This window comes from Chiloscyllium punctatum, chromosome 32 (genome assembly GCF_047496795.1).
Source record: "Chiloscyllium punctatum isolate Juve2018m chromosome 32, sChiPun1.3, whole genome shotgun sequence".
Classification (NCBI taxonomy): Eukaryota; Metazoa; Chordata; class Chondrichthyes; order Orectolobiformes; family Hemiscylliidae; genus Chiloscyllium; species Chiloscyllium punctatum.
The window spans coordinates 48,698,354-48,717,454 of NC_092770.1; the positions used below are offsets into that span (position 1 = coordinate 48,698,354).

At 38.2% G+C, this 19,101-nt stretch overlaps 1 protein-coding gene across 1 annotated transcript in view; it reads right to left on the minus strand.

Annotated features, from left to right (window-relative positions):
• The window catches only part of LOC140458148 (structural maintenance of chromosomes protein 1B-like), a 146,280-nt gene that overhangs the window by 97,267 nt on the left and 29,912 nt on the right, over window positions 1–19,101 (minus strand). Inside the window, exons 6-11 of the mRNA XM_072552306.1 lie at window positions 17,146–17,404; window positions 11,017–11,157; window positions 7,264–7,346; window positions 5,819–6,026; window positions 2,470–2,655; window positions 1,221–1,400 (exon numbers count right to left, since the gene is read on the minus strand). Coding sequence (XP_072408407.1) covers window positions 1,221–1,400; window positions 2,470–2,655; window positions 5,819–6,026; window positions 7,264–7,346; window positions 11,017–11,157; window positions 17,146–17,404 — 1,057 coding nt within the window. The remainder of the gene's footprint in view (window positions 1–1,220; window positions 1,401–2,469; window positions 2,656–5,818; window positions 6,027–7,263; window positions 7,347–11,016; window positions 11,158–17,145; window positions 17,405–19,101) is intronic.

Sequence of the window (19,101 nt, forward strand, 5' to 3'; positions counted from 1 at the left end):
TATGTGGCTACAGGATAGTGCCACACAGCAATAGGTCCACCTGTAACTTACAGATTGACTGTTCAGTCACAAGCAGCCTGCCTCTCCCATTGCATTAAAAAGTAGTACAAGCAACAGAGGCTGGAAGCCTCAAAGGCAGCACTGAACTCAAAATCTGTTGATAAAGCAATGAGATCCAGAGGCTGTAAATCTTCAAGAAAGTCATATTGAGCACTAAGAAAGCCAGTTAAGAACAATCAGATAAATGCGTGATGTCAGCATAAAAGCAGCCTGCATAGATGAATGAAATGCATGGTTATCAGTCTATGCAAAATGACCTGGTAGAAACATGCAAATCAAAAGTGTCCCTGAGCTCAAAGTAAAGCACTGAAATGATGTCTATTTTGGTCTGACAGCAGGCATAATTATGTGACAAGACTGGTAGTTTGCCAGTGCCAACTTGTGTGGATAAAGGATTGAGGAATATTCAGGAATATTAGAAGCAGTTGCAGTATGGCTGGAACACGCAGTGTGTTTGAGCTACTGGATCCAAGCTCTGTTTTACCTGTTGGCAATTTGCACCATCTAGTTTGTTAGTGGAAAACAGCGGAATTGAAAGTGGCACTCAAAAAGAGTGAATGGAGGCTTTATGAAATGCAAACATATGGAAATAAGGTAGTCACCATTCAACAGCTAGACTCTTGTCACCATTTAAGGACTGAAGGAAAAATTCATGAGAATCTTTGGCAATGTCAAGAGTCTGATTTTTTTTTCATTCACATTGTACTTTGCCCCTTTTCTTGCCATTCCAGGGACGTGAAATTTTGCCTGAAGCCCTTTTCAAAATTGATTTCTTACACATCGGCAAAAATAATGTTTTTGTTAATAACAAAATAAAATGATGATAATTTATTGAATGCTACAAAAAGCAGGAAAATAGTGTACATCCAATTCAGATGATAGCTAACAGGAATGCAGCTCTTCCTCTCCTATGTTCTGGAATGCACTGCATGGAACAGTGGTGATGGGCATTGAATGTATGTAGGATTATAGAGAAAAATCAGGAAATTGACACTAAAACAAAAAAGCTCAGAAAGCTGGTGCAATTACAATGCACTGAACAGCTTCCTTCTGCACTATAACAATTCTCTGATTTTAATATCTGATAGACTATACAAATACCTAATGCAGTTCAGTATAATTAAATCTCAGTATTATTTATGAATAGTCAATTCGCTTACTTTAAGCCTCTCTGCTCCTTCAAATGCAATCTGTCTTGCTTCTTTCAAGTTCTCACATACTAGTCCATTACCACAAACAAACTGTACCACTTTCTTCAGTTGAGGTGACACACACTGAACGACATCAATCATCATTTTCGCTCCTTTAATTTCTCGCAGCTGTTCATTGACTGGTTTTATCTGTAATCATTTAAAAATAAAATGACATTATACCTTTACATCTATATATTTATTTTGAAAAGAACAAGTCAGGCAAAATTCAAGATAAAGCCCATAGGAGCACTGTAACATAATTCAAAATAGCAAAGGAAACTTACCAATTTAAATTAAGTTGAAATTTCATAAGGGCAACTCCAGTTCAAAGTGCCCAATGGGCACAGAAAAGCAGAAGCATGCAAATGAACTTCATGTCTTTTAACATAAAAATATATTTCCAAACATATTCACTTTCTTGAACAATGACAATATGTCACCAGCAAGAACTGTAGAACACTAGAGAAGATTTTTTATCCTCAATGTACACAGGGCAGACAATGGATAAGGCAAATGCAACTTCAACTTGAGAAACCTCAAACATTGTGATGATCAGATCTTATATGCTGAGTATAGTTAAACAGCTTGAAGTGAAAGTAAGACATCTAAATAGGTCATCTGTATAATACAGGCCCAAAGCATAAAGTTTACTGGAAAGAATGATCTTGGATCCTGGAGGAAAGGATTGTGAGTCAGACTGCATTGCTGAGTGTGGAGGATGAGAGGAGAGGGAGATCAAACTATGTGGTTCCTACTATCAAAAAAATGATTAAAAAAATATTTTTTATTCACCCCACCGCTACTTCTAGTGAGGGATACTTGACTTTGATCTTTTTTCACTCATTAGATTTCCACTTAACTACAGCAAGTTGACACTAGGATCCTACTGATGACAACACAGGACCTGATCTGCATTAAAAAGAGATAACCACTTGTTTCTAGTGGAGTGACCAAATCAAAATAGTAGATTAGAGTGATGCTGGAAAAGCACAGCAGGTCAGGCAGCATCCAAGGAGCAGGAAAATCGACGTTTCGGGCAAAAGTCCTTCATCAGCCCCAAATCAAAATAGTAGCCATGCCTCTGACTGGGAAATGACCAAGTCTACTCTTTCAAATTTTCTCAATACAGCTACATTCCTTCTTAAAAAACAATGCAGTAAAAAGAATAAAGTCAGAGTAACTATACTATTCTAACATATGAAGTTTTCAAACTTACATCAAGATAATCTAGAGCCAAGAAAGTCTCTGGCTCAGCTCGTTCTTCTTTCAGATAACGAATACAATCCCTGGCTGTTTTCTCAGTCGCAACTACCACAGCATTAATGTATCTGCCAAAGACTTTGGTGACAGCCAGCTGATACTTCTTGTGTATGGGATGGCAGAGATCCACAAGTCGTCCGTACTATGAAACAAAGATCAGATCAACTCTTATTTCCCCAGGAAGTAAACAAAATATGAAATGAAATCATAGGCATAAATAATTTATTTTAAATCTGCAATATGCAAAGTTAGCTCATTTAAATAAATAATTTAGAGAGGTCTAATTCTTGAAATTATTTGATCACTCTCCAAAGTATATTTTGGATCAAACTTTACAAGCTTTGTTTGTGATCTCTGAATTTGTCTCACAGAAACCTTTGACTTGCTATCTGAATAGTAAATTATTAGCTATTTTTGGCTTCATTTCAAAGTGCGCCTAAGTTCTTCTATTGCTCTAAGGTTTCCGTCAACTATAAGTACAGCAGTCCTCCTAACTGATAACAGTTTCAAGAGTAAAACTACAAGGCATGCAATGGAAAGCATGGCATGAAAAACAAGAAAATGCATAGAAGAAAGGAAGCTAGAAGGAAGTGACCAGGCAAAACCAAAAAGCTTCCTGACAAACTACGATGTGATTACTGTTAAACAGGAATTTCAATTAATTTGAATACTCAAAATCTGCATGCTTGCATCATTTTATCAGGATTTTACCTTTAGTGTTCTGAAAGATTTCTCTTTAATGCAATCCTTTTCTTCTCTCTTTATATATCAATTACAGTCCATAACAAGCTGGGACAACTTAGTACAGATTTTTACGAATTTGCATTCATAGAGGTACGTATTAGGATTCTGGGCAAGGAGGCTGCATGTGGACTACAAAATAGTGATGACCATTGAACACTGAGCCCAAATTTCTGACATACACAAAGCTGTATACAATGGTTCAGATTTGTAAAAGAAATCTTAGTTTTCTTCAGAAATGTCGGTTTGTGAATGAACAGGTGTCACTTCACAATGACAGAATGAGTGCTGTTTTATTTTAGTCAGACGCAAGTAATAAAAAATTTTTGCAAATTTATTTGAAATTTTTGGAAAAGCGAATGGACCAAAAATGCCAAGGTGGGATGAATCTTGGGTCAAGAAACTAAAAAGCAGGCAGAACTGGGTTGCATCAACATCTAGTGCCACCTACTCACCTATTTTTCTGGTTCAGTTATTTTAGGACAGCTGTAGGCAGTCCTTCTTGTTGTCCCCATCTGCAAGGAGATAATTCCCAAGCTACATTAGAAATTCTATTCTTCCAACTTTAAATATCTTATGGTGGAGCTCATGCCCTGAAACTTTAAGGTGGCCAAAATAAATGGGAGTCCCCATGCCTTGTAACATAACATCTCAAGAGGTCAACAAACATCAAATGTACAGGGTGAAGTTAAAAGGAATTAGCAAAGTAAAGAGAGAGCAAGAAAAAATATTAAAAAGTAAGATCATGGAAAATACAAAACTATTATATGCAGGTAAGGGGATACTAAGAAAAGTAGTTAAATAGAGATATAAAATGCAACGTGTGTGTGAAGTTGGCGGATGTTGACATGGGGGGGGTTCTCAATGAATACTTCGTATATATTTCACAAAGTAAGGAATTAAATATTTAATGGGAAAGAAATATCGAGGGAGGAAATATTTAGATGTTTAGCATCCTTGAAATTGAATAATCATCAGACTCAAATGAAATTGTCACAGGAAAAAGCAAAGGACAAAATATAACTTTCCAATTCTCTTTGTCTACAAGTACCACATTGAAGAACTATTAATATTTCAAAAAGGAAGAGCTAGCCCAAGTAATTACAGATGGTCATCCTCAGCTGAGGGAAAATTATTGGAAAAGATTTTGGACAGAATAAATGATCATTTAGAAGATCAAAGAATAAACAAGGACAGATAGCATGTATTTGTCAAAATAAAAGATTATTTTATTTTAAGAGATTATGTCGGACTAACTTGATTGCATTTTTAAGAAAGTAACAAGGAAGGTCAATGAGGGTAGCAAATTTGATGTATTCTACACAGAATTTAGCAAATGTTTGAAGAAGTCCCACAAAAACATATTGGTTAGAATGTTAAAAGCTGATGGGATCCAAGGAAAAATACCATCTGGATCTAAGATTGGCTGAGGCACAGGAAGCAACATAGCCAAATCAGGTCTAGCATTGCTGAAGCACTCATGATCTACTACAACCATGAAAATGACTTGGTTCATACAATTTGTGAAGGGGGTCACTGATGGAGCATGCAGGCTGAAAAGAGTTCTACAAAGACACTCAACAGATACTGTTGTCCATAAGATGCACCGCAGCAACTCACTAAGGCTTCTTTGATAGAACATTTTCATAGAATCTCTAGAGTGTAGAAAAAGGCCATTCGGCCGATTGAGTTGTACCGACCCTCCAAAGAGCATCCTGCCCAGACCCCCAACCTATCTCCATAACCCTGCATTTACCATGGCTAACCCAGCTCACCTGTACCTCCCTGGACACGGCAAAACAATTTAGCATGGTCAATTCACGTAGCCTACACACCTTTACACTGTCACAGAAACATGCAGCATCTGGAGGAAAACTACACAGACAAAGGGAGAACATGCAAACTGCACACAGACGGCCAGCCGAGATGGAATCGAACCCAAGACACAGTGCCGAAAAGCAGCAGTGCTAACCAATGCTGCCCTTTTTTAAAAAATCATCAACTCTACCAACTCCACCATAATACATTTAAAGTTAGAAGAGTAGAATTTCTAAGACAAGAATAATAAGTACATGAAAACACCACACAAATCTCCCCCAGGTTATGCAACATTCTGAAAAGATTATACATTGGCCCTCTTTCATTATCCCTGGGTCAAAATCCTAGAAAATTCCGAAATAACTGGCAATACTGGTATCTAGTAGTTCCACAAGGCAGCTCATCAATACCTTCTCAAGAACACTTAGTGATGGACAATAAATGCTGGCCTTGCCAGAAGTACACAGATCCCACAGTTTTTTTTCATTTATTGAAGTTAATTTATTATGGTGAAATTCTAACATTTACTTTTCAAGACAAAGCAATCTGAGCATGAAACCTGGAAATCCGAATTACAGAGAAAAAAAAGCTTTGTCACATCCTGATCCAAAGATCAAAGAAATATGACTAATTTTGTTTACTCAAACAGGGGAAAATAAAACATCTAACTCAAAACATATGAGATCATCCAGCTAATGCATACTCAAGCATAATTATGTATTGTTCACGCATGAATTTATACATACCACTGAATCCGGGTACATGCGCTTCAAACTCTCAAAGATCTCAGCTTTTTTCTGCTGCCTGTGCCCTTCACGGTGATCAATCCCTGCATTCTGCAACTCACCAGCCACCTCATTTAGCTTTTCACTGACTTCAATTATACGTAGCTTAGCATTCTCTATTTCATTAATCAATTCTTCTTCACGTTGTTTCTGCTCAGTAAGTGAAGCCCTGTTTTGAAAACAGTTAAAAGTGGATGACTGATCTTACAATGTGTGGCCATGGTGGCCTGTCTAAAGCATCCAATGACTTTGTCTTATTCTAATATCAACAAACCTCGAGATACCCGTAACTCCTTGCAAATCAGCATACGTTGTATGTTGGTTAAACAAGTGTGGAAGTCACACAGAACTTTAAAAAGCTTCAAAAAAATCCCTACCTTCCTCTACCAACAACTGTAGGAAGGTGAGTGACATACAGATGCAACTAAAACTGCAATGCATTATTTAAAAGCAAGCACTAACTAAAAGGACCAATGGCCTATTTGTGATAAACACTATATCAAGTGCGGTTTATTTGCTCCATGCACACTTAGAAGGATCTGTCCTCCTGTACATGAAAATCAAAGTTTCATTGAATCTAGTGCACAACATGTGTGGAGGGTCAAATGCCTGAACTGCTTCCTGCTTGTATTCTCAAGTGTAGTGTGCACAGTCTTTAAGAGCTAAGCAAAATGCTAATACATAACTTACAGCATCGTTTGGTACTAAAGATCTTGATACTGGCTCAATACTCATCTCATTGTGCATGCAATAATGATCATGATGTTACATTGTAAATAAAAGTCCCAAAAGAGAAAAGAAAAGCATGTCTGCTATTTAACTACTTAAATAACGCTATTCAGAGTGTGTAGAGGAGTAGAAATCATTACATTCTAAATAAAGCACATATAATTAGTAAATAATACTGCAGGGGTAAAACCAATGAGTGTAAATAATGAAACTTTTTCAAATTTTCCTTAGTTGCATTTTTAATTTGATGTGCACTGCAATATATTCAGTAAATCCCATGGGTTCAATCTGGTGTGCAGGTAAACACTTGAATAATTTATTTTTTCTCCCTTTTTTAGGTTATGTTATAAGATTCATTTGGAGTCAGTTTAGGCTATTGTCAATAACTGTCTTATATAGTTTATTCCTTTGAAATCAAAGCATCTGATAATTCAGATATTTCTTAGCACCAAACATTCCACCTTTCCTTTATGCTGACTAATTAAAATTATTGGAGATCAACATTTTTTTTACTGAAAAAAAAAGCACTGAATTATCAGGACTGTTATAATTTACATTACATAAATCAATCAACTAGAATTTCCATAAATCTTTGAGCTAACTTGATAAACCAAAATCATAAAATATCCAACTGCTCAAATATATAAGAGTTGTATCTCTTCTGGCTGAAGACTTACTTGCAGGTATCAATATATTCTTGCAGCTTTTCTGTTCTTTTGTTATAATCTTCTATTTCCAGTGCTGTGTGCTTCATTCGAATCTGAAAATATTTTTTAAAAAGTAATTAACATGAATATTAAATTAATTTTGATTTTAAAAATTGCTTGGCAAAATGAAATTAATTATATAAATGAACTCAAGAGTAAGAGTAAGGAATAGGGCATTTGGTCCTCCGAGCCTGCTTCCTCATTCAACAAGATCATGGCTGATCTATTTGTCGCCTAGCTCCACTTCCCTGCCTAACCCATTTCCTGGGTCCTACACAGCTTCAGAGACCAGTTCTGAATTTTAAAGGTGATAAATTGTGGTCAATTGTACTTTTTACTCTCCAAATTAAAATTATTTTTCTCCCTCACTAATCTCAAACAGAACTGACACAATGTAGTAGTGGCTTTCCAAGCATTAAAGTTTGAAATTACATCCATTTATTTTCAATGTAAACAGTTTACATAGAAACCAAATTTATCGTTTATCATTTTCAAATTTGGGACTCTTCAAATACTTGAGAGCCAACTACTTTTGAAGTGTAACTTGTATAATGTAGAAAATGAAACAATCAGGTTGTATACAGCAAGGTGTCACAGCTAACAATGAATTTAATGTTCCCCAATCTCTAAATAGTACCATGAGTTATCATCCCTACCAAAGATCAGCTTGGTTTAATGTATCAACTGAAATACTGCGCCTCATACAGTCTAGTACTCCATCAGTAACGCACTGAAGTACCATTCTAAACTACTGTTTTTGGAGAGTGGCTTGAACCCATAACTTGATGTAAGAGTACTACCAGTGAGGTTTGCAAATGCGGAGTGACCCCAACAGCATATGTTCAATTCCTGCACTGGCTTCGATTACCATGTTTGCCTGTGGTGTGGTGACCCTCAGGTTAAAGCAACCCCAGTTGTCTCTCTAATGAGAGAGCTTTCCTACACAGTCCAGTAGGACTATGGCGACTGCCTTTTACCACTGAGTCAAGGCTAACCCCTCAGTATAAAATCATGCAGCATTACAAGACAAGAGACGACATGACCTATCATATTTTTCTTTGTTTTACACAATTATCCTATTCTCTTAATAGATGCAAACAAGCTAAATTTCAAAGGTGAGGTGACAGTAACTGCCCTTGTCATCACAGCAGCATCTGATCAAGTGTGGCAACAAGGAGCTCTAGTAAACTGGAGTCAACAGAAATTCTTCATTGGTTAAAATCATACTGGCACAAAGACTGTTGTGGTCATTGAGAACCAATCCTGGGACATCGCTGCAGGACATCCTTAGGTAATCATCCTAGACTACCTTCAGTAATGACCTTCCATTCATCATAAGATCGGAAATGGGATGTTCATTGATAATTTAACAAATATTCAGCACCAGTGCAACTCAGTTAGTGAAGCAGCCAGTGTCATGTCCAAGTCTTGGAAAACATCCAGTCACAAAAGTGCCAGATTATCTCCCAAAAAGAGAGAATCTAACCATTTCCCCTCAGCGCTCAACGGGCACCATGAATACTGAATTCCCCATTATCAACAACCTGGGCGTTACCATTGTCCAAAAACTGAACTGGCAGACTTACAAATCTTGCAACTTCAAGAGCAGTCTGAGGCTTTCTGTGGCGTGCAACTCATGTCCTGATTCTCCAAAGCCTGTTCACCATCTACAAGGCATAACACCAGATGGGATACTTGTTGAACAGAGTGGTGCTGGAAAAACACAGCCGGTCAGGCAGCATCCGAGGAGCAGGAGAATCAACGTTTGTAGTGCAGCATCACAGTCTGATAGCTGAATTTGAGATTCTTCTTCTTTTCTTGGTTCTTTGAATTAGATTCCTCAGTCTCCATATAATTTATCCATGTTTTGCTTAGCTCTAGTTGCTCACCAATGATAAAAATCCTCACATCAAATCCATTTCCCAGTTTCCTCCTCTGCCTTCAGCATGAGTTCCAATTTCACAATCCTCAAGCCTCTTCAACTTCCCATAATCCCCTTTGTTATCTGCATCTCTTGATCTTACGCTGACTTCTCATGGACAAGGGAGTCAAAGTTTACAGGGGTTAGATTGATAGAGGAAATCTTCTGGTTAAATTTGGTTGATTGCTCCCCCCCACTTCCACTGATTCTTAATTTGTCATATCTGAGGCGATCCTGATTCCTAAGCTGCCCCTGAACTCTGACCTGTTTGTTCCTGACATATTTGTCAGTCTCAAGTCTCAGCACTGATGTCACTACGGCAGAGATGGAAAATTTAAATTGCGAATAACTCCCAGACTCTGCGTAACAATATTTGAGAGATTCATACCTCATTCTGGAAGATTCTTAGGCATTTTGGGAAGTTTGGTGATTTTTTTTAATGAAACATGTTCAGAGATTAACTGAACAAGGACACAGCTATATAATTCAATGCCCATTTTAAAACTAAACTTGTGTCTTACTTCTATACATTGTTTTGAATTTGCGTCAAATAGTGCACTGAACTATCCCTGCGGTATAGACAGAGGAGTTGGTTGCATCTTCACTACTGATAGAATCCCTACAGCATAGAAGCAGGCTATTCAGCCCATCAAGTTCACATCAACCCTCTGAAGAATATCCCTCCCAAATCTACCCCCTACCCTAATCCTGTAACCCTGCACTGCCCATGGCTAATCCACCAAGTCGACATATTCCTGGATACTATGGGCAATTTAGCATGGCCAAGCCACCTAACCTGCACACCTCTGGACTGTGGGAGGAAACCCATGCAGACACGGGGATAATGTGCAAACTCCACACAGACAGTTGCCCAAGCTGGAATCAAACCTGGGACCCCGGTGCTGTGAGGGAGCAGTGCTAACCACTGAGCTGCCATGCTTCCCTTATCTATCTACATGTGACTAAGGTACAAAGAACAAAGAAAATTACAGCACAGGAATTTGCCCTTTGGCCCTCCAATCCTGCGCCGATCCAGATCCTCTATCTAACACTGTCATCTATTGTCTAAGAGTTTGTATCCTTTTGCTACCTGACCGTTCTTATATCTTTCTAGGTACATCTTAAATGACACAATCATGCCCACCTCTACTGGCAATGCGTTCCAGACACCCACCACCCTCTGCGTAAAGAGCTTTCTACACATATCTCTCCTAAACTTTTCCCCTCTCACTTTGAATTTCTGACCCCTAGTAATTGAGTTCCCCACTCCGGGAAGAAAACGTCTTGCTATCCCCCCTGTCTATACCTTTAGTAACTTTGTAGACCTAAATCAGGTAACCCCTCAACTTCTGTTGCACGCAGGGTTTGGGTACTAAAAAGGGGCAGAATTTAGGTCAGCTGCAATTTTAAATTGGCACATGAAATTCTTTCAAGTTATTTTTTGTTCTCTTTGTACGGCAGAGAAAATAAAGTCTCATCAAGAAGAAAATGCCTGTTTTAGTTTTTCTACTATTATAGCTACTACTATTATGTAGAAGTTCAAAGTCACAAAAATTGCAACAGAAGGGAAATGAAAACCTAAGGCAATTTTTTCAAAAGGAGAAAGCTAGGAGGCAGAAGTGAAACACAATTTAGAATAAATGAAAGAGAACATTTTGACAAATTTGTACTAAACCTATCAATCTTATTGAACTATAACTCCTATTGTCATTTGGTGATTAGTTTGCTGCATTGAATACTTTATGCATTTAAGTATTAAAATTAGCCGATATTTCTTTTATACACCAGTTTTATATGATTACTTCCAAATCTTTATAATTTCTTTGATTCAGTTCCAGCTTGTCCCGATCAGTCTTTTGCTCACGTCGCAGTTTCTCCAACATTTGGGCCAATGAGGACACTTGTTTTCTCACCAATTGCTTCAGTTCTTTATATTGTTGAATCTATGTAATCAGATAAAAAGCAAACTTAATAAGTAAGCAAATATATATTTACAGTAATAGATGATTATATGTTAGGGAATAATCTGTTTCCTACCATTTAACGCTATCAATTCAAGGATTCTGGATGGCAATTATTTTGTTTTCAACGTTTACAAGGTTCTTTCTTATCAAGTACAACCATGCTTAAAGGTAAGAAAATACAAATAAAACCCCAAAATGCTCACTGGACTGAAAATAACTGTTTTCTAATCTTACTCATTATTACAAAACATGTGCATTTATCAAGAAACATTCGCTTGAATTTCATAATGTGGAGGTGCCAGCGTTGGACTGTGGACAAAGTCAGAGTCACTCAACACCAGGTTACAGTTCAATAGGTTTATTTGAAATCGCAAAAGCTTCAAGGCACACCCCCTTCATTAGATGCAGTGACATCAATTGCAGGTACTGCACCCGACGAAGGGGGTGCACTCTGAAAGCTTGTGATTTCAAATAAACCTGTTGGGACATAATCTGGCGTCATGTGACTTCTGACTTTGAATTTCACGTGACAGACATTCCGGGTGATTCAGTTTCACTGTGCATGCTTTCACAGAAGTTAGAAGCATCAATCTCAAGCTGCTGGCCTATGCAACAATTGCTTTATCTACAGAAAGAGCAATTGTCTACAAGCATCATCAAATGAAGTCATCCCAGAAATGCATAAGAGATCTTCAACTGTAATTTGGAAACTAGAAATACTGCTTAAAGAAGCATGCATGATATCCTAGGTTTGGCTCTGCAGCACCACAGTGATCCACTGCAAAATGCTCTTCAGCTCATTGCTAGCAGAAAAGTGCAGTTAAATGATGTAAAAGGAGTGAATCCGATTGCTGAGTCAGCCTCTGTTAGGTGCATTTGCAGCAATCTTTGGTGAACTGTTAATGGGTTCCAAAGTCTAAGCTCATCTCAGTAACATAAGGAAGGGTGATGCAAAATGCCACTACCTCCATTTGACGACACAAAAGTGTATCCTCAAAGATGTGTTACACATTACTAGAATGTTACACTTCTGTTTTATATTGTTAGCCACATAATTATTATTCTTTGTATCTTTGTGTCTTGCCTCTTCTTCGTAGCTGGCTTTTCAGTGGTATGACGATGAATGAACAGAAATTAACTGACATTGAACTATCAAAATGTGGCTTTGTATTAATGACATTTGTTCGTGCCAGCTCTCTCATGAATGCTAGATTTGTTCATTGTTGGATTCTAAGCAAACCTTGCAATAAGGGCAGCCTAGGATGCAATGTGAGATGTTGGCGTTGCATTGCATTTCCTTGTTCTTCTGCCTTATCTTCCTCTTCTTCCTTGGATCTACCAGATGATCTCCATACTCTGAAAAGAGTAGTCTTCTAAAGAAGAGTCATGTCAAGGAGGTGACTGCATAGTGGCATTGTCTCTGGGTTAGTAATACAGAAAAACCAGGTGATGTTCTGTGGACCAGAGTTCAAATTGAACGGCAAGATTATGGAATTGGAATGAAAAATATGATCTGGAATTACAAGTCTAACGGCGGTCAGGAGATCATCATTGTCGTAAAAAGTCATCTGATTTACTAATCTCCTTAAAAGAAGGAAATCTGCCATTCTTATCTGGTCTGGCCTACCCGTGTATCCAAACCCACAACAATGACTCTTAACTGTCTTCTGAAATGGCCTAGCAAGCTACTCAGTTGGTTCTCACACTAAAACATCTCAGGAAAAAGGGAAAAAAAGACCATTTTGCATTGACGTCTGCACCAGAAACAACATTGCTAAACTCAATCCTGTGAATTCTGTAAATCCTCCTTACAAACATCTGGAGTCCAGAGCCTAAACTGGAAAAGTTGTCTCACAGATTAGTCAAGCAACAGTCTGACACAATCATACTCACAACATTATACCTCAAAATGTTCCAGCTAACAGCACATCTATTCTTAGATATGTCCTGTTCTACTAGTTGGACAGTATCTAGTAGAAGTATTCAGTCAGATTAGAGTTTAATATTGACTCTGGACCTCATGTTATCTCAGGGCATCAGGTTAAATATGGGTAAGGAAACTCCTGCTGTTTTACACATACTGTCCTCCTCCAGCTGATTCATTACTCCTCCATGTTGAACACTACTGGGAAAAAGCACTGAGTGTGGCAAAGGTGTAAAATGTACACTGGTATGCAACTTCAATAACTATCAGCAAGAGTGGCTTGGCAGCACCACCAGTCACGGAGCTAGTCAAATCCTAAAGGATATAGCTGTTATACTGGATCTAAAGCAGGTGTTGAAGGAACCAACAAGAAGGAAAAACATATTTGATCTCTCACTTCACTTGTCTGTCTGCCATATTGCAAGAGTCAATCCTGCCTCATTGTGGAGGCAATATTAAGGATACCCTGTATTGCGTTTTATAACACTACCACAGTGCTATATGAGATAAGCTCAGAACAAGTCTAGCAACTCAGTTGAGGTGCTGTGGAATATCAACAGTAGCAGCAGAACTGAACTCAAACACAATCTTCAACTTCATGGTGCAACATATTCTCAACTCTATCATTACCATCAAACCAGGGGATCAAACATGGTTTAATGAAGACTGTTAAGAAGTCATGCCAAAAGCAGCACCAGATATACCTTAATAATAAGAAGTTAACCAGTGGAGCCACAACACAAGATTACTTGCATGTTAAATAACAAAAGCAACAAGTATTACATTAGGCTGCAGGATTCCACAACCCGCAAATCAGATCTAAGCTCTGCAGTCCTACCATATTCAATCGTGAATAGTGGTGGACAATTAAACAACTCACTGGAGGAGAAAGTTCCATAAATGATAAGGGGAGACCAGAACATCAGTGCAAAAGACAAGACTGAAGAATTTGCAGCAGTCTTCAGCTCGATGTGCTGAGTGTCAAGGACATTTGCCAAAATTAGAAACAGTGGGAATTAGGGTGGGACACTCTCCTACTTGCAGGCATGCCGAACAGAAAGAAGGGTGGTTATGGTTATTGGTGGTCAGTCATCTCTGCCTAGGTAATCTGTGAAGGAGTTCTTCGGGTAGTGTCCTAGGCCCAACCATTTATAGCTGCTCCATCAACGATATTCCTTCTATTGTTATGTCAGAAGTGGGAGTGTTTGCTGATGATTGCATAATGTTCAACACCATCCACTACTCCACAGATACTGAAGCAGTCCATATCCAAATGCAGCAAGACCTGGATGATATCTAGTGACAAGTGACAAGTAACAGGCATGCCATGCAATGATCATCTCCAAACACTCTAACCTTCACTCTTGATATTCAGTTGCATGAGTGTCACTGAATCCCCCATCATCAATAACCTGAAAGTTACAATTGACCAGAAACTGAATTGAATTAACCATTTAATTATTGTGCCTACAAATGCAGAGCAGAGGATGGCAATCTTGCAGTGAGTAGCTCACCTCTTGTTTTCCAAAAACCTGTCCATTATTTACAAGCACAAGTCAGGAGTATGATGGAATACTGGGTGAGTGCAGCTCAAACAATGTTTCAAGAATACCATACAGGATAATGGAATTCACTTTATTGGGACTGTTTCCTGAAACAGTCACTCTCTCTACCACTGATGCAGAGTAGCAGGAACGTGTACCATACCACCTCTAAGATGTACTGCAGAAATTCACAAAGATTCCTTTGAAAGGATCTTCCAAACCCAAACTATCTAGAAGGACAAGACAACATATTAGATACATGGGAAAACCATCTGTAAGTTCCCCTCCAACCAATCACCATCCTGACTTGGAAACATATCGCTGTTCCGTCATTGTCACTGGGTCAAAATTCTGGAATTCCCTCTCTGATACCACTGTGTGTCCCTTCACCAAATGGACTGCAGTGGTACAAAAAGGCAGCTCTCCACCACCTTCTGAGGATAACTAGGGATGGACCATAAATGCAGGCCAATGCAGCAAAACACACATCTTTGAATGAATATAAAAGTAGTACCTGAAGCATTAATTCAGTTTATCTCTCTACAGATGCTGCTGTCCTGCTGAGTTTTTCCATTGCTTTCTATTTTTATTTCTGCACACCACTTCTTGTTTCTCCAGTCAGTATAAACCTCACTGCTTTGCAATTTTAGTTAAGGATACCCTGCACCCATGGGGAGTTAACCAGAGCTATAAACCCAAATACCCACTTGTGTCATTGCAGTTTGCAGCTGGAAGCAATAATGTTAGCATGAATAGAAGACTGGTTAATAACAAAGAGAAAGTCAAAGGGTAAATTGGAATTTTCAAGCTGACAGGCTGTGACTAGTGGAGTGCTACAAACTACAGTAACAGTTTAGACAAAGAAACCAAAAATCATGTATCTAAGTTCGCTAAAGATATAGAACAAGGTGAGAATGTCAGGAGGTTTCAAATATGCTCCAAAGTGGTAGAAACATTAACTAAGTAGGCAACAAGGCGACAGATAGAATATAATGAGAGGCAGTGTGAGGTTATTCACAAGAATAGAAAATCTGAACATTTTATATGAAGTATAAACATTGAAATTATGAGTCTGGAGAGTACTCCTCCAAGGAATGTAAAAAATATCTTGCAGGTACAGACAAGAGAGTACATTCCTGTGCCACACTGTATTAATTCAACATTATTATAGTTAGGCATTCACGCTTCCTTCAGGTTGCTTACTGTCTGGTTAATATTCTGTAAGAGCTTAAATTCAAGTCTTTTGCCTTAGTAAGGAGAATTCAGGCCTATCCATACAACCTATTTGGAAAAATCCTGCTCACTTCTCAACTGTTGTAACAAATAGCACCATATCAGCTGAGACAATCCACAACAATCTTTAATAAAACCAATTCACCCTATCTCCCAATATTCATGACTCCTTTAAAAAAATTACAGGATCCGCTTCTGTACTTTTGTTCAAACCTAATCAAGTCTTTCTTTGAACGTACCCTGTGTACAAAATTACACTTTCACAAATGTTCCCATTTGCCTGTTGCTGTTGCCCTTTTAGGTATATGCTTGGCGAGTTACTGCTGTGGCTTACGGTCTTGCTACTGTGCAGAGGTGGTTGAGAGAATGAATACCAAGCTGGTGGATAGACCACTAATCAAGCTAATTGCTTTGTCCAGAATGTTATCAAAGTTGTTGCAGGTGCACTCATTGGGGCAACTGGACAATATTTCACCACACTTCTGTCATCCACCTTGTTGACTCCATTTGCTCTGCAAAGTCAGCACTAAAGCTAAAAACGTCCAGCATCAGGGAGTTTCCATATTCCAACCTCTTATTTACCAGCTGAGCTGCTGGATGATGTGCCTGCTGAACATAACTTGTGAATTTACTGAGGGACCAAGCTAAGATTGTGACTGGGAGCCTGAAAAGTACTCACCTATATAAGTGCCATCTGAAATAACTCCAAGGCACCAGTATCCTGTCACTAAGTCACCCTGCATTTACAAATGAACAGTATTTACTTTAGTACTGTCTCATTTGGAATCAGCTTTCAGAATGCCATTGTCTCTGACACTCCCTATTTTGTCTGTCAGTCAGGGCTCCCTGACTGGAGCTACTAATCTGGACGAATCAGGGAACTCAAATTCTATGAGGTCCAGGTGGCTTACCTTGTTACAATCACTACACAAACCTTTTGCAAAGGGTGTCTCTGGGAAATATCTATGTTCATTGCATGTAACCCCAAGAATACTACAGAAGCCACTCAATTTTTTCAACATGTTGGGCAGAAGGCGCACAAAAGCACTGCTTTAGGCACATCACCAACCTTCCTTTAACCCCAGAAAATTCATCAGAGCCTGCAGGTTAATGTCTAAGTACTATAATACTGTCAAAAGTATTTTTATTTGATCATTTTGTTTGATTGAAAAAGTTGAAGTAATGACACAAAATTGAAGATGTCACAAGATGATAAAAAATAAATAAGAACAGAAAAGTGAAACAAATAGCAATTGGTTTTGTTACCTGGCTTTCCTCCAGTTCTATGCCATGACCTCTGCTGCTGATTTCTGCTTGTGCTTTTTCCTCAAATGCTTTCCATAGTTTATTCACATCTTCCAGCTCGAACTCCAGTTCCTTCACTGCCTGCTGGTGGATGCCGTATTGTTTCTCACAGCTTTTTAGAGATTTCTTAGCTATTTCCATCTTTTTCGTGTAATGTCTTGTGTTCTCCTTGGCTTTTATATAGCTGGGTCGTTTCTCATTCAGATTAAAGTCATGAACTCTGATAATATATTCACAATAAAATTCAATAAATTTACTAATTCATCAATTTCATCTACAAAATAAGATGAATTTTAATTGGTCATATGATTTTGCAATGTCAGTGCAGTGGAAGGACTCTATACCATACCCTAGATTAAGTCTTATACAGGGAAGTCTGTATAGAAAACTAAACATTAGTCAAACATACAAGATCGCAAAAATTATGAATTCTTAATGAACAGTCTTCATATAGTACGAGTATATGATGTGAGGGTAAATTTTCCTTGCCTAGTGGAAAGTGTTCATATGGCTTACACACACAGATTCTGCTTCCCTCGGGGGCTAAAGTGTCAAATTGCTGTTTGAACAGGTAAAGAGCACCAAGCAAAATACAGTGGCATCTTTTACTATGCAGATCCAACTCAAGCACATCATTATAACTCAATGCTATTTTAACAAGAGGTCTGCAAAGGGAACACAACAGAAAGAAGCAGAATTCAGAAGAAGCCTGGAAAGGTAACTTATGTTTTCTTAAAGAAAATAACTATTTCTTTGTGATTTAGAGATGCCAATGTGAAGGAGTGTTACTCCGAAAGCTAGTGTGCTTCCAATTAAACCTGTTGGACTATAACCTGGTGTTGTGTGATTAGTTCTTTGTGGAACTGCTGCTCTGGACCGCAAAGAAACTTTACGCACCTTGCACCTATAATCTCTTAGCCTGAACCATAAAACCGTCTTGAGCTCCACCTTCCTTTAGGAGTTTGGCCCATTCCTTCAGTCTCTCCTCTGAAAATTTCCTACTGCATGATATTATTAAACAGGCCATTTACTACTTCCTAGTTTATCAAATGAGTGAGTTTGTCGATGTACATCAGGCCATTCTGGAGAGATTACATGCCTCAGATGGGCTATATGCCTAGCCCACATCTGTATGATGCCTGGCAGAAGCTTAAAATTGGGATTATCATGTGCTAGAATTTATGGAATTTACTTATCAAAGGATAGAAAACAAAATAAATCCTCAAATAAGGACACTTGATCTAGAAACCTGCAAACTAATTCAGTAAAAAGTTGAGAAACATATGTAGAAAGTGCAGTGATATGTTTTATGCTGTTAGCAGCCTAATTTCAGCATAACAAATGGTGGCTAACAGTGAAAATAACCATAGGTTCTACACTAGTAGAACAAAGTCCACTGTACACTATAGTATGGTATTCAGAGCTTGACAGCCATTGACATACAAAATGTTTGTACAAAACAATTACTTAATTGTAATATCCATTTGGTACTGGGAGTGTTCAATACATTATTTTCCAGCATACAGAACATAAATTTGATAAACCTGAAATGGGGTTCAGCATTTAGAGAATCAATTACACCAAGTTGATTCAAAAAGCACAGTGTAATATTCTGAATCAGAATATATCAATTAAAAAAAAACCTTAATTTTCTTTGACATGAATGTTACTTGCCACTTCACAAAGAAAGTGAGGATTGTACATGCTGGAGAGTCGGAGTCGAGGATTGTGGTGCTGGAAAAGCACAGCAGGTCAGGCAGCATCCGAGCAGCAAAAGAGTCAACATTTCTGACATAACCCCTTTGTCAGGTATGCATGGCAGAAGAAAAGTTCAATATTGCAACATGTACGGAATTTGTTGACCTGGGAGGTAGTCAGATGAAGGTAAGACCCTTATTGAGAACAGATAATTCATCC